General features: G+C 37.1%; 1 protein-coding gene across 1 annotated transcript in view; it reads left to right on the forward strand.

Annotated features, from left to right (window-relative positions):
• The first annotated feature begins 5,888 nt into the window (after positions 1–5,888).
• Positions 5,889–19,036, forward strand: part of LOC117314638 — a 122,298-nt gene continuing 109,150 nt past the window's right edge. Inside the window, exons 1-2 of the mRNA XM_033868717.1 lie at positions 5,889–7,513; positions 7,941–7,949. Of these exons, the coding sequence (XP_033724608.1) occupies positions 6,397–7,513; positions 7,941–7,949 (1,126 nt within the window). The 5' untranslated portion in view covers positions 5,889–6,396. The remainder of the gene's footprint in view (positions 7,514–7,940; positions 7,950–19,036) is intronic.

Below are 19,036 nucleotides of genomic sequence, written 5' to 3' on the forward strand. Positions count from 1 at the left end.
TATAAAATACGGAATGCCGATCAGTTGGAGAATGCATGATTGAATGACATCGAAAACTTCGATTTATAAAAATTCGAATCATACATAGGTTCGTTAGTAGCGTTATATAGTGAGGAAATTCGGGACCAAGCAAAAAGTTCGATACAGCGAGAAATTCGAATCAACGAAGTTCGAATCATCGAGGTTTGACTGTACTTATATAGAGGAAATTGTGATCATATAGCTTAGTTTGAAACCGTCTCGGCTGCTTACATTATAAGTTAAAATCGACCTCGAGAAAAACAGCTTACATTGAGGGGTGTGTTATAAGTGTTTAAGTCTTCAGACAATATCCTTTCGACATGGCTATCCTAGTTTCGTAGATAGTTACAAAACGTCATCAACATAACAATATTTTGTCTACATTGGTATTCCGATATTCTGTTGGACACATCAACAAGCATACAGTTAACCATACAATTCAATTCTCACGATTTCTACATAGGAATACAGAGAGCCGTGTGTTGATGATACTCCAGTATAGTTCACACCGCTACACTTGTCTCTGTTCATTCCTCTTAGAAAAACAGGCTCGCCTTGATTAAAAGATCCCTGAAGAGTTCTTCAAAATCCATATTCCGTTTATTCCACTTCTGGAGTAAATTAAAGATAGAAGTGGTCAGAAATCGTATGGCGGGTTGAGAGACGGGCCGCGACAGCAGCGAGTCGCTGTCTGTGAGGATAATGTGAAGTTTAGGAATCCGATAAAACAACCTATCGTCTAAAATATTGTGATTCCGAGGAATGATAGATAGTAACTGTACGTTGTCTTTGGAAAATTAAATAAGTAACCAGGGGTTTATTAGTTAATGTATGGAACCAACAGAGAATACGATAACTAAGCCTAACTCACAATATATCAAAAGAGGAAAAAAGATGAACAAAATATATAGATTTACACAGAGACTCATAAAAACACAAGGAGACCAGGCGTTCCGGAGAGTAAAGTTTTACTACCTCATGGACAGCACTCATTATACGAATCTAGATCGAATATGGGCTATGTCTCATCTTCAAAATTAGACCAAGGGTAGTTAGCGTTTTTATCGACGACAAACTCGTGCTTGTGACATGTACGGCACGAAAACTGTGTTTACAGGCACAATCACGTATCTCTTAATCAGGAAATACAGAGCTGTGATTTGTAAAATAACATTATCTTTGCGCACGAATCTGTGTTGATAATATATATTCATTAACGTCCATTTTGACCTCAAAACATTAACATTAGCATCCCGAAACATTTATGTTAGGACCCCGACACATTAACGTTAGCACCCTGAAAGATTAACGTTAGCACTCCGACACATTAACGTTAGCAACCCGAAACATTAACGTTAGGACCCCGAAACATTAACGTTAGCACCCTGAAAGATTAACGTTAGCACTCCGACACATTAACGTTAGCAACCCGAAACATTAACGTTAGGACCAAGAAACATTAACGTTAGGACCAAGAAACATTAACGTTAGCAACCCGAAACATTTATGTTAGGACTCCGACACATTAACGTTAGCACCCTGAAAGATTAACGTTAGCACTCCGACACATTAACGTTAGCAACCCGAAACATTAACGTTAGGACCAAGAAACATTAACGTTAGGACCAAGAAACATTAACGTTAGCAACCCGAAACATTAATGTTAGGACCCCGAAACATTAACGTTAGGACCAAGAAACATTAACGTTAGCACCCCGAAACATTAACGTTAGCACCACGAAACATCAACGTTATGACTCTGAAACATTAACGGTAGCACCACGAAATATTAACGTTAGGACCCCGAAACATTAACGTTAGGACCCCAAAACATTAACGTTATGACCACGAAACATCAACGTTATGACTCTGAAACATTAACGTTAGCACCACGAAACATCAACGTTATGACTCTGAAACATTAACGGTAGCACCACGAAATATTAACGTTAGGACCCCGAAACATTAACGTTAGGACCCCAAAACATTAACGTTATGACCACGAAACATCAACGTTATGACTCTGAAACATTAACGGTAGCACCACGAAACATTAACGTTAGGACCCCAAAACATTAACGTTAGCACCACGAAACATTAACGTTATGACCACGAAATATTAACGTTAGGAACCCAAAATATTAACTTTAGGACCACAAAACATTAACGTTAGCACCCCGAAACATTAACGTAATGACCACGAAACATTAACGTTATGACCACGAAATATTAACGTTAGCACCCAGAAACATTAATATTAGGACCTCGAAACATTAATGTTAGGACCCCAAAACATTAAAGTTAGGACCCCGAAATATTAACGTTAGGAACCCGAAACATTAACGTTAGCACCCCGAAACATTAACGTTAGGACTCTGAAACATTAACGTTATCACACGGAAACATTAATGTTAGGACCCCGAAACATTAACGTTAGGAACCCGAAACATTAACGTTATCACCCCGAAACATTAACATTAGGACCAAGAAACATTAACGATATCACCCAGAAACATTAATATTAGGACCTCGAAACATTAACGTTAGGAACCCGAAACATTAACGTTAGCACCCCGAAACATTAACGTTAGGACCCCAGAAACAGTAACGTTAGCACCAAGAAACATTAACGTTAGCAGCAAGAAACATTAATGTTAGGAACTTGAAACATTAACGTTAGGTCTCTGAAACATTAACGTTATCACACGGAAACATTAATGTTAGGACCCCGAAACATTAACGTTAGCACCCCGAAACATTAACATTAGGACCCCGAAACATTAACGTTAGGACCACGAAACATTAACGTTAGCACCCCGAAACATTAACGTTAGCACCCCGAAACATTAACGTTAGGACTCTGAAACATTAACGTTCGGACCCCGAAACATTAACGTTAGCACCCCGAAACATTAACGTTAGCACCCCGAAACATTAACGTTAGGACCCCGAAACATTAACGTTCGGACCCCGAAACATTAACGTTAGGAACTTGAAACATTAACGTTAGGAACTTGAAACATTAACGTTAGCACCCCGAACATTAACGTTACCACCCGGAAACACTAACGTTAGCACCCCGAAATATTAGCGTTAGCACCCCGAAACACTAACGTTAGGAACCCGAAACATTAACGTTAGGAACCCGAAACATTAACGTTCGGACCCCGAAACATTAACGTTAGGAACCCGAAACATTAACGTTATCACCCCGAAACATTAACGTTAGCACCCCGAAACATTAACGTTAGCACCCCGAAACATTAACGTTAGCACCCCGAAACATTAACGTTAGCACCCCGAAACATTAACGTTAGCACCCCGAAACATTAACGTTTGGACCCCGAAACATTAACGTTAGCACCCCGAAACATTAACGTTAGCACCCCGAAACATTAACGTTATCACCCCGAAACATTAACGTTAGCACCCCGAAACATTAACGTTAGCACCACGAAACATCAACGTTATGACTCTGAAACATTAACGGTAGCACCACGAAATATTAACGTTAGGACCCCGAAACATTAACGTTAGGACCCCAAAACATTAACGTTAGGACCCCAGAAACAGTAACGTTAGCACCAAGAAACATTAACGTTAGCAGCAAGAAACATTAATGTTAGGAACTTGAAACATTAACGTTAGGTCTCTGAAACATTAACGTTATCACACGGAAACATTAATGTTAGGACCCCGAAACATTAACGTTAGCACCCCGAAACATTAACATTAGGACCCCGAAACATTAACGTTAGGACCACGAAACATTAACGTTAGCACCCCGAAACATTAACGTTAGCACCCCGAAACATTAACGTTAGGACTCTGAAACATTAACGTTCGGACCCCGAAACATTAACGTTAGCACCCCGAAACATTAACGTTAGCACCCCGAAACATTAACGTTAGGACCCCGAAACATTAACGTTCGGACCCCGAAACATTAACGTTAGGAACTTGAAACATTAACGTTAGGAACTTGAAACATTAACGTTAGCACCCCGAACATTAACGTTACCACCCGGAAACACTAACGTTAGCACCCCGAAATATTAACGTTAGCACCCCGAAACACTAACGTTAGGAACCCGAAACATTAACGTTAGGAACCCGAAACATTAACGTTCGGACCCCGAAACATTAACGTTAGGAACCCGAAACATTAACGTTAGCACCCCGAAACATTAACGTTAGCACCCCGAAACATTAACGTTAGCACCCCGAAACATTAACGTTAGCACCCCGAAACATTAACGTTAGCACCCCGAAACATTAACGTTAGCACCCCGAAACATTAACGTTTGGACCCCGAAACATTAACGTTAGCACCCCGAAACATTAACGTTATCACCCCGAAACATTAACGTTATCACCCCGAAACATTAACGTTAGCACCCCGAAACATTAACGTTAGCACCACGAAACATCAACGTTATGACTCTGAAACATTAACGGTAGCACCACGAAATATTAACGTTAGGACCCCGAAACATTAACGTTAGGACCCCAAAACATTAACGTTATGACCACGAAACATCAACGTTATGACTCTGAAACATTAACGGTAGCACCACGAAACATTAACGTTAGGACCCCAAAGCATTAACGTTAGCACCACGAAACATTAACGTTATGACCACGAAATATTAACGTTAGGAACCCAAAATATTAACTTTAGGACCACAAAACATTAACGTTAGCACCCCGAAACATTAACGTTATGACCACGAAACATTAACGTTATGACCACGAAATATTAACGTTAGCACCCTGAAACATTAATATTAGGACCTCGAAACATTAATGTTAGGACCCCAAAACATTAAAGTTAGGACCCCGAAATATTAACGTTAGGAACCCGAAACATTAACGTTAGCACCCCGAAACATTAACATTAGGACCCCGAAACATTAACGTTAGGACCACGAAAACAGTAACGTTTGGACCCCGAAACCTTAACGTTAGCACCCCGAAACATTCACGTGGTAGTTAACCCTCCAAAATTTAAAAAAAAAAATGAACTCGAATGAAAGACATACCATATACAACAACCACTCGTTCACTTATTTGTGGTGTGTACAATTCTATCTTTATCATAAACTATATCACATTGATCGTCTTTAAAATGTGCTAATCACGTATTTGTAGTGTGTACAAATCTTTGAGATCATTGGGTGTTAAGCAAGCACGCTAGCTGTGCTTTAATGCTGACAAATGCATGTTAACCACTCAATGTGGTATGTTCTGCTTGCAGCTCGGCCTCTGAGTCGTTTGGTCTCCGCTAGGTGGCGCTCGTGTCACGATTGAAGACAGGAGCTTACGTACTCTGACTACACACCCATTGTGCCGTACACATGAGAAAAATCGATTTTGTTGTTGTTAGTTTTACGGGTGTCATCTACAGCTACAATCATGTGTCGTCTGCTCCTACAATGTTCATGCATCACGGTGATATTAAAGGGTTCTTTCCTAGAAAAGCACGTAAATAACGAACGTCTGGTTTAATTTAGGTGGGGATCCGAGCTGTATATTACTGTAGAAAACAACAAGCTACCATTCTGATGACTTTTCCAACACACATTACTTCATGGTCGCTTCCAATTCAAACTTGTTTGCACGCTGAGATGCTTTTAAAAGCAAGCTGCCGATAACGGCGAACTAAAAAGGATTAGGCTATCCGTTTGATAACACTAAGAGTCTTTGACACTTTCAAACACGTCGAGTCTTTTCTGTGCAACCAGCCATGATTGGTTCATTCAAATCCAAATGAGTCGGAGTGACATAATTGAATATTGTTTAAATATGTATAGCTACAACGATTAATATTTTTTCCCATAAGCAGCCGTGTCAAAAGAGCAGTGTGACACCTGTTTGCCGGAAGGTAGACTTGTTAGCAAAGTATGGCTGAAACAATATGATAAGTGCTTTTAATTTCACTTCATTTAATAGTTGGCTGACCAACTTGGTGGTCCATAGTTCTGCACTTTACGACACATTACCGCATAACGCACCAGGAGGCGCATTCGTTGAGGAGGGAGAATGATGGGCGTCACGACAAAGCATTTCACTAGTGTCAATTGATCCCATGGCAGAATTGTATAAATACATTGTCATCGTCTTGTCTCTGTGTGTTAGTACTAATCACTACCAGGACAATGTCAGTTGCCTGGCTCTGTATTAACACCATCGTATGTCGCCAATATATTCTCTCTACATTAAACAGTGATGTATACTTTAAGATACGGTGAGAGTGTAGTAGTGGATGTTATAATACTACTGTAGTAGCATACAGCATGCTCGCCAATGCTATAGGTAGAACGTACACAATTAGGTGTTCAATGTGGAGCTAGAGCCAGCTATTGAACGCTCATCATGGGTAATAAGGACGGGGATAAGAACTGTAGCACGGAGTCAACCAGCAAGAACAACAAAGCAAATGGCGTCGGTGGCGAAAAAAAGTTTTTATCTCCGGAGAGTGGTGGCCGACTGGAAAAATCGCCTAGCTTACAAAGAATACACCAACAAAGTTCTACAGAAACAAGTGGACTAGGCGAGACCATCACATCTGGATTTTCTTCACAGGAAAGTATAAAAAGTACACATAGTTTTAATGAAAAACCTAGAAGGTGTACACCGGGCGAGGATCAATTTGGCAAGCCTCCAACTGAAGTGGAGAGCGTGATGAAGGACCGGACAGACACGAAGCCTTTACTGCTGAGGTCAGGGGGTGGAGGAGGCCGACGAGAGCGCGAGAGAGGCGACAGAGGAGGGAGAGAAAAGGATCGCGATAGAGAGGGCTCTACATCAGTGACATGTGAACCGAGACGGACGTCTAGCGCAATGTACCCAGACGGTACAAACTTTGACGATTTATTTGCCATTCCTGGCAAGTCTCAAAGCCATCTTTCTTCTGGTGTGAATATAAACGATTCAGAAAACAATGGATGGAATAGGCGATCTTCACCTAGGAGTTCAATCAAAAGCCGAACCTCCATTGGATCATACCGTTCGAGAAGTGGGTCCAGATTTTTGGGTACGCTTTCAGAGTCTGCCTGGACAAAATGGTCCCGGGACAGACGGGCGTCTTTTCGTCGTCGGCTAGAACTGCCTGCCAATGCTATTACAGAGCCGACGGAAAGGGCATCGACCCCTATCAAAAAGGCCCGGGAGGAGGGCCTTATGTTTGTGCATGAGGATCTAAAAGGGAACTATATTTCCGAGGATGATATAAATTACATACGGCGACATCGGATTCAGCGTTATAAAACCTACCACGTTATTGAAAAATCAAAAAAGAAATTAAGGAATTTTCCCAGTCGTATTGAGGTGCATCTTTCTGTGAGGGACTGGCGTGTACTCTCAGACTATTGGGAACACAAGTACTTCAGTCAAATACGTTATGCAGCCTTCTTATTTGGATTTCTTGGAATAATGTTGATAGTTGTCAGCGTAACTAGTTCGTTCTGGATAAATTATTCTACGGAGACAGGTAAGAGCCTAGGAAAAACATACAAAAAATATGCATAATTACATTGTTTCAAAACAGAATAGAGTTGCATATGTTTATGCTATCATGACAAAAATGGCTGATTGATGCTGTGTCAGAATCGTTTGTTTATTTTATCATTATTCAAGACTTGTTTTCCTTTTAAGTGGCTATTACACATTTATGTATAGCTTGTAGCAGTATATATATTGTCATATAGTTGTTTATATCTATATTGTAGCAGTATATACAATTTATATATTTTTTTTTGGTGTTTTTTTTTTTATCTTGTAGCAGTATATACATTTTATATATCGTTGTTTGTTTTAATCTTGTAACAGTAGATGCATTTTATATATCGTTGTTTTTTTTTTTATCTTGTAGCAGTATAAACATTTTATAAATCGTTTATTTTTTATCTTTAACATAGTTGCCGAAGGTGAGTTATTTTCTTTAGTTTATACAATTTTCCACTCTTTCTCACTCGCTTATTCTATCATTCACACCACTTTCTTAATATGGAAAGGATGCTTAATTAATTGAATCCATTATTGACACCAGATATATGTGTACCACATTGCATCTGTATTGATTCACTATTCAATGGTTTTGACAGAGGAAACTCCATCACCACAGCAAAACCTGGCCCATAATCATTATTTCTATTCTTACACCATTATTATATTGGATGATATAATTAGTAATAATTGTTATTTTATGTGCTGTTGACGGTAAAACACGATCTGGAAACATTTCTATGGCTGTATTACCTTAGATACACAGTAATTTACAATATCTGTTTTTTATAACAGCACCCGGCTCAGTATAACATTACTACACTCTGTATAACATTACCAGACTCTGTATAACATTACCAGACTCTGTATAACACTACCCGGACTCTGTATAACATTACTACACTCTGTATAACATTACCAGACTCTATATAACATTACTACACTCTGTATAACACTACCCGGCTCTGTATAACATTACCAGACTCTGTATAACATTACTAGACTCTGTATAACATTACCTGACTCTGTATAACATTACCAGACTCTGTATAGCATTACCCGGCTCAGTAAAACATTACTACACTATGTATAACATTACGACACTCTGTTTAACATTACCTGACCCTGTATAACATTACCAGACTCTGTATAACATAACCAGACTCTGTATAACATTACCAGACTCTGTATAACATTACCTGACTCTGTATAACATTACCAGACTCTGTATAACATTACTACACTCTGTATAACATTACCAGACTCTGTATAACATTACCTGACTCTGTATAACATTACTACACTCTGTATAACATTACCAGACTCTGTATAACATTACCAGACTCTGTATAACATTACCAGACTCTGTATAACATTACCAGACTCTGTATAACATTACTAGGCTCTGTATAACGTTACCACACTCTGTATAACATTACCAGACTCTGTATAACATTACCCGGCTCTGTATAACATTACCCGGCTCTGTATAACATTACCTGACTCTGTATAACATTACCAGACTCTGTATAATATTACCTGACTCTGTATAACATTACTAGACTCTGTTTAACATTACCTGACCCTGTATAACATTACCAGACTCTGTATAACATTACCAGACTCTGTATAACATTACCAGACTCTGTATAACATTACCTGACTCTGTATAACATTACTACACTCTGTATAACATTACCAGACTCTGTATAACATTACCAGACTCTGTATAACATTACCAGACTCTGTATAACATTACCAGACTCTGTATAACATTACCCGGCTCTGTATAACATTACCAGACTCTGTATAACATTACCCGGCTCTGTATAACATTACAAGACTCTGTATAACATTACCAGACTCTGTATAACATTACCAGACTCTGTAAAACATTACCAGAGTCTGTCTGACATAACCTGACTCTGTATAACATTACTACACTCTGTATAACATTACCTGACTCTGTATAACATTACCAGACTCTGTATAACATAACCAGGCTCTGTATAACATTACCTGACTCTGTATAACATTACTAGACTCTATAAAACATTACTAGACGCTGTATAACATTACCAGACTCTGTATAACTTTACTAGACTCTGTATAACATTACCTGACTCTGTATAACATTACCAGACTCTATATAACATTATCAGACTCTGTATAACATTACCACACTCTGTATAACATTACCTGACTCAGTATAACATTACTAGGCTCTGTATAACGTTACCACACTCTGTATAACATTACCAGACTCTGTATAACATTACCAGACTCTGTATAACATTACCTGACTCTGTATAACATTACCTGACTCTGTATAACATTACCAGACTCTGTATAACATTACCAGACTCTGTATAACATTACCAGACTCTGTATAACATTACTAGACTCTGTATAACATTACCTGACTCTGTATAACATTACCAGACTCTGTATAACATTACCTAGACTCTGTATAACATTACCTAGACTCTGTATAACATTACCAGACTCTGTATAACATTACTAGACTCTGTATAACATTACCAGACTCTGTATAACATTACCAGACTCTGTATAACATTACCAGACTCTGTATAACATTACCAGACTCTGTATAACATTACCAGACTCTGTATAACATTACCTAGACTCTGTATAACATTACCAGACTCTGTATAACATTACCAGACTCTGTATAACATTACCAGACTCTGTATAACATTACCAGACTCTGTATAACATTACCAGACTCTGTATAACATTACCAGACTCTGTATAACATTACCAGACTCTGTATAACATTACCAGACTCTGTATAACATTACCTGACTCTGTATAACATTACCAGACTCTGTATAACATTACCTGACTCTGTATAACATTACCAGACTCTGTATAACATTACCTAGACTCTGTATAACATTACCAGACTCTGTATAACATTACCAGACTCTGTATAACATTACCTAGACTCTGTATAACATTACTAGACTCTGTATAACATTACCAGACTCTGTATAACATTACCAGACTCTGTATAACATTACCAGGCTCTGTATAACATTACCTAGACTCTGTATAACATTACCTGACTCTGTATAACATTACCAGACTCTGTATAACATTACCAGACTCTGTATAACATTACCTAGACTCTGTATAACATTACCAGACTCTGTATAACATTACCAGACTCTGTATAACATTACCAGACTCTGTATAACATTACCAGACTCTGTATAACATTACCAGACTCTGTATAACATTACCAGACTCTGTATAACATTACCAGACTCTGTATAACATTACCATGCTCTGTATAACATTACCCGACTCTGTATAACATTACCAGACTCTGTATAACATTACCAGACTCTGTATACATTACCATGACTTCTGTATAACATTACCTAGACTCTGTATAACATTACCAGACTCTGTATAACATTACCTGACTCTGTAAACTTCCACACCTTGTATAACTTAAATGCTCTGTATAACTTCCAAATCTGTAAAAATTTCCTGACTCTTATAACAACCAGACCTGATAACATTTCCAGAAATCTATATAACATTACCCGACCGTTAACATTTCCTGACTCTGTAAAACATTCCTGACTCTGTTAAAAATTTCCGACTTGTATAAATTACCCGATCTAATAACTTACCCGACTCTGTTTTTCATTAAATGACTCTGTATAACATTACCGTCTGTATAAAAATTACCTGACTCTGTAAAAATTTCCAGATCTGTTAAAATTACCCCGGCCGTATAAATTCCCGATTTTAAATTTCCAGGGTCGAAAATTCCCACCTGAAACATTACCCGGCTCTATACCTTACCTGCTCTGTAAACTTTCCAAATCTGTATACATTTCCTGGCTTGATAACATTACCGGCTTTAAACTTACCCAATCTTTAAACCTACCCCGGTCTGTATAAATTTCACACTCTGTATAACATTACCAGACTCGTATAACATTACCTGACTCTGTATAACATTACCGACTCTGTATAACATTACCATGACTCTGTATAACATTACCAGACTCTGTATAACATTACCTAGACTCTGTATAACATTACCTGACTCTGTATAACATTACCATGACTCTGTATAACATTACCTGACTCTGTATAACATTACCTCACTCTGTATAACATTACCTGACTCTGTATAACATTACCTGACTCTGTATAACATTACCTGACTCTGTATAACATTACCAGACTCTGTATAACATTACCAGACTCTGTATAACATTACCATGACTCTGTATAACATTACCTGACTCTGTATAACATTACCTGACTCTGTATAACATTACCAGACTCTGTATAACATTACCAGGCTCTGTATAACATTACCTGACTCTGTATAACATTACCTGACTCTGTATAACATTACTGACTATGTATTACATTACCTGACTCTGTATAACATTACCTGACTCTGTATAACATTACCTGACTCTGTATAACATTACCTGACTCTGTATAACATTACCTGACTCTGTATAACATTACAGACCTGTATAACATTACCACACTCTGTATAACATTACCTGACTCTGTATAACATTACCAGACTTGTATCACATTACCAGACTCTGTATAACCTTACCAGGACTCTATATAACATTACTACACTCTGTATAACATTACCGACTCTGTTATAACATTACTTGACTCTGTATAACATTACCTGACTCTCGTATAACATTACAGACTCTGTTAACATTACCAGGCTCTGTATAACATACTGGACTCTGTATAACATTACCAGACTCTGTATAACATTACCGATCTATGTATAACTACCTAGACTCTGTATAACATTACATGACTCTGTATAACATTACCTGACTCTGTATAACATTACCTAGACTCTGTATAACATTACCAGACTCTGTATAACATTACCAGACTCTGTATAACATTACCTGACTCTGTATAACATTACCAGACTCTGTATAACATTACCTGACTCTGTATAACATTACTGACTCTGTATAACATTACCAGACTCTGTATAACATTACCTGACTCTGTATAACATTACCAGACTCTGTATAACATTACCTGACTCTGTATAACATTACCAGACTCTGTATAACATTACCTGACTCTGTATAACATTACCTGACTCTGTATAACATTACCAGACTCTGTATAACATTACCTGACTCTGTATAACATTACCAGACTCTGTATAACATTACCAGACTCTGTATAACATTACCTAGACTCTGTATAACATTACCAGACTCTGTATAACATTACCAGACTCTGTATAACATACCAGACTCTGTATAACATTACCAGACTCTGTATAACATTACCATGACTCTGTATAACATTACCAGACGCTGTATAACATTACCTGACTCTGTATAACATTACCTAGACTCTGTATAACATTACCAGACTCTGTATAACTTTACTAGACTCTGTATAACATTACCAGACTCTGTATAACATTACCTAGACTCTGTATAACATTACCAGACTCTGTATAACATTACCTGACTCTGTATAACATTACCAGACTCTGTATAACGTTACGCTGTAACATTACCCGAGATCTGTATAACATTACCCGACTCTGTATAACATTACCAGACTCTGTATAACATTACCAGACTCTGTATAACATTACTGACTCTGTATAACATTACCTGACTCTGTATAACATTACCAGACTCTGTATAACATTACCTGACTCTGTATAACATTACCAGGCTCTGTATAACATTACCTAGGCTCTGTATAACATTACCAGACTCTGTATAACATTACTAGACTCTGTATAACATTACCAGACTCTGTATAACATTACCTGACTCTGTATAACATTACTGACTCTGTATAACATTACCTGACTCTGTATAACATTACCAGACTCTGTATAACATTACCAGACTCTGTATAACATTACCAGGCTCTGATATACATTACCAGACTCTGTATAACCTTACCTGACTCTGTTAACATTACCAGACTCGTATAACATAACCTGCTCTGTATAACATACCAGCACTCTGTAGAACATTACCATGACTATGTATAACATTACACGACTCTGTATAACATTACCAGGACTCTGTATAACATTACCCTGACTCTGTATAACATTACCTAGACTCTGTATAACATTACCAGACTCTGTATAACATTACCTACTCTGTTTAAACATTACCAGACTCTGTATAACATTACCAGGACTCTGTATAACATTACCGAGCTCTGTATAAATTACCAGACTCTGTATAACATTACCTAGACTCTGTTATAACATTACCTAGACACCTGTATAACATTACCAGACTCTGTATCACATTACCAGACTCTGTATAACATTACCAGACTCTGTATACCTTACCCTGACTCTGTATAACATTACCAGACTCTGTATAACATTACCTAGACTCTGTATAACATTACCAGACTCTGTATAACATTACCTGACTCTGTATAACATTACCAGACTCTGTATAACATTACCAGACTCTATATAACATTACCTCAATCTGTATAACATTACCAGACTCTGTATAACATTACCCAGACTCTGTATAACATTACCTGACTCTGTATAACATTACCAGGACTCTGTATAACATTACCATGACTCTGTATAACATTACCTAGACTCTGTATAAACATTACCACTCTGTATAACATTACCCGCTCTGTATAACATTTACCAGACTCTGTATAACATTACCTGACTCTGTATAACATTACCAGACTCTGTATAACATACCTGACTCTGTATAACATTACCGACTCTGTATAACATTACCTGACTCTGTATAACATTACCAGCTCTGTATAACATTACCAGACTCTGTTAAACATTACCATGACTCTGTATAACAGTTTACCCAGACTCTGTAATAAACATTACCATGACTCGTATAACATTTACCAGACTCTGTATAACTATTACAAGCTCTGTATAAACATTACTCAGACTCTGTATAACATTACCAGACTCTCGTAAACATTACCAGGAGCTCTGTATGAACATTAACCTGCTCTGTATAACAATTACCCAGAGCCTCTGTATAACATTACCTGACTCTGTATAACATTACCTAGACTCTGTAAAAAACTTACCGACTCTATTAAAAATTACCTCTCGTATAAATTTCCAACCCCGTATAACATTACTGACTCTGTATAACATTTCTAGACTCTGATAACTTACCCAAATCGATAACATTACCAGACTCATTAAAAATTTCCCGACTCTGTTAAAAAATTTCCTTTCTCTGGGTTTAAAATTACCCGACTCGTAAAAATTACCTTACTCTGTATAACATTACCAACTTGTATAAAATTACTTCTCTGTTAACTTTCCAGATCTGTAAACATTACCCGGGCCCGATAAAATTTCTACATCTGTATAACATTCGAGACCTGTTTAACTTCCTGACCCTGTATAAAATTATTGACTCTGTAAAACATTTCCAAATCTGATAACCTTTCCCCGGGGTCGACACATTACCCAAATCTGTATAACATTACCTTACTTGTATAAAATTACAAAACACTATAAACTACCTGACCTGTGTAACATTACCTGACCTATAAGCTTCCACTTTGTATAACATTCCAGACCTGTGTAACATACCGACTCTGTAAACAAAATCTAGTAACATTACCGCTCTTGTAACATACCATCCCTTTAAACATTTCTGACTCTAATTTAACATTACAGACACTATATAACATTTCCAAACCTTTTAAGGGATTTTTCCCCTCTCTGTATAACATTCCAACTCGTGTAAAACACCTGACTTGTATACCCATTACCAGTCCGGTTTTAAATTACCGACTCTTTTAAAAATTACCTACCTATTAAATTACCTGACTCTGTGTAAAATTACCAGTTTTAAACATTCCTGACCTATATAACATTCCCAAAACCCATATAACATTTCCCGACTTTTAACTTCCTGGGAGTATAAACTTACCAACTCTGTATACATTAACCCCCCGGCGTTAACATTACCAAATCTGATAACATTCCCCGACTTGATAACATTACCCTGACTTATAACAACCAAAACTCTTATACATTACCTGACTCTGTATAACATTACCTGACTCTGTATAACATTACCAGTCTCTGTATAACATTACCAGACTCTGTATAACATTACCAGACTCTGTATAACATTACCTGGCTTTGTATAACATTACCAGGCTCTGTATAACATTAACTGACTCTGTATAACATTACCTGACTCTGTATAACATAACCAGACTCTGTATAACATTACCAGACTCTGTATAACATTACCAGACTCTATATAACATTACCAGACTCTGTATAACATAACCTGACTCTAAATAAAATTACCTGACTCTGTATAACATTACCAGACTCTGTGTAACATCACCAGACTCTGTATAACATTACCAGACTCTGTATAACATTACCAGACTCTGTATAACATTACCAGACTCTGTATAACATTACCAGACACTGTATAACATTACCTGACTCTGTATAACATTACCTGACTGTCTAACTTTACCAGACTCTGTATAACATTACCAGACTCTGTATAACATTACTAGACTCTGTATAACATTACCAGACTCTGTATAACATTACCTCACTCTGTATAACATTACCTGACTCTGTATAAGATTACCTGACTCTGTATAACATTACCTGACTCTGTATAACATTACCAGACTCTGTATAACATTACCTGACTCTGTATAACATTACCAGACTCTGTATAACATTACCCGGCTCAGTATAACATTACTACACTCTGTATAACATTACGAGACTCTGTTTAACATTACCTGACCCTGTATAACATTATCTGACTCTGTATAACATTACCAGACTCTGTATAACATTACCTGACTCTGTATAACATTACCAGACTCTGTATAACATTACCAGACTCTGTATAACATAACCAGGCTCTGTATAACATTACCTGACTATGTATAACATTACCTGACTCTGTATAACATTACCAGACTCTGTATAACATTAACTGACTCTGTATAACATTACCAGACTCTGTATAACATTACCAGACTCTGTATAACATTACCAGACCCTGTATAACATTACCTGACTCTGTATAACATTACTACACTCTGTATAACATTACTACACTATGTATAACATTACCAGACTCTGTATAACATACCCAAACTCTGTATAACATTACCTGACTCTGTATAACATTACCAGACTCTGTATAACATTACTACACTCTGTATAACATTACCTGACTCTGTATAACATAACCAGACTCTGTATAACATTACCTGACTCTGTATAACATTACCAGACTCTGTATAACATTACCTGACTATGTATAACATAACCTGACTCTGTATAACATTACCAGACTCTGTATAACATTACCTGACTATGTATAACATAACCTGACTCTGTATAACATTACCAGACTCTGTGTAACATTACCTGACTCTGTATAACATTACCAGACACTGTATAACATTACCAGACTCTGTATAACATTACCAGACTCTGTATAACATTACCAGACTCTATATAACATAACCACACTCTGTATAACATTACCTGACTCTGTATAACATAACCTGACTCTGTATAACATACCTGACTCTGTATAACATTACCTGACTCTGTATAACATAACCAGGCTCTGTATAACATTACCAGACTCTGTATAACATTACCAGACTCTGTATAACATTACCAGACTCTGTATAACATTACCTGACTCTGTATAACATTACCTGACTCTGTATAACATTAACAGACTCTGTATAACATTACCAGACTCTGTATAACATTACCAGACTCTGTATAACATTACCTGACTCTGTATAACATTACCAGACTCTGTATAACATTACCTGGCTCTGTATAACATTATCAGACTCTGTATAACATTACCAGACTCTGTTTAACATTACCAGACTCTGTATAACATTACCAGACTCTGTATAACATTACCGGACTCTGTATAACATTACCTGGCTCTGTATAACATTACCAGACTCTGTATAACATTACCTGACTCTGTATAACATTACCAGACTCTGTATAACGTTACCAGGCTCTGTATAACATTACCTGACCCTGTATAACATTACCAGACTCTTTATAACATAACCAGACTCTGTATAACATTACCTGGCTCTGTATAACATTACCAGACTCTGTATAACATTATCAGACTCTGTATAACATTACCAGACTCTGTATAACATAACCACACTCTGTATAACATTACCTGACTCAGTATAACATTACTAGGCTCTGTATAACGTTACCACACTCTGTATAACATTACCAGACTCTGTATAACATTACCAGACCCTGTATAACATTACCAGACTCTGTATAACATTACCTGACTCTGTATAACATTACCAGACTCTGTATAACATTACCTGACTCTGTATAACATTACCTGACTCTGTATAACATTACTACACTCTGTATAACATTACCAGACTCTGTATAACATTACCTGACTCTGTATAACATTACCAGACTCTGTATAACATTACCAGACTCTGTATAACATTACCAGACTCTGTATAACATTACCTGACTCTGTATAACATTACCTGACTCTGTATAACATTACCAGACTCTGTATAACATTACCAGACTCTGTATAACATTACCTGACTCTGTATAACATAACTACACTCTGTATAACATTACCTGACTCTGTATAACATTACCAGACCCTGTATAACATTACCTGACTCTGTATAACATTACCAGACCCTGTATAACATTACCTGACTCTGTATAACATTACCTGACTCTGTATAATATTACCTGACTCTGTATAACATTACCTGACTCTGTATAACATTACTAGACTCTGTATAACATTACCAGGCTCGGTATAACATTAACTGACTCTGTATAACATTACCTGACTCTGTATAACATTACCAGACTCTGTATAACATTACCAGACTCTGTATAACATTACCTGACTCTGTATAACATAACTACACTCTGTATAACATTACCTGACTCTGTATAACATAACTACACTCTGTATAACATTACCTGACTCTGTATAACATTACCAGACTCTGTATAACATTACCTGACTCTGTATAACATAACTACACTCTGTATAACATTACCTGACTCTGTATAACATTACCTGACTCTGTATAACATTACCTGACTCTGTATAAAATTACCTGACTCTGTATAACATTACCAGACTCTGTATAACATTACCAGACTCTGTTTAACATTACCAGACTCTGTATAACATTACCAGACTGTGTATAACATTACCAGACTCTGTATAACATTACCAGACTCTGTATAACATTACCTGACTCTGTATAACATTACCTGACTCTGTATAACATTACCAGACTCTGTATAACATTACCAGACTCTGTATAACATTACCTGACTCTGTATAACATAACTACACTCTGTATAACATTACCTGACTCTGTATAACATTACCAGACCCTGTATAACATTACCTGA

The sequence above is a fragment of the Pecten maximus genome, chromosome 16, assembly GCF_902652985.1.
Source record: "Pecten maximus chromosome 16, xPecMax1.1, whole genome shotgun sequence".
Taxonomy (NCBI): Eukaryota; Metazoa; Mollusca; class Bivalvia; order Pectinida; family Pectinidae; genus Pecten; species Pecten maximus.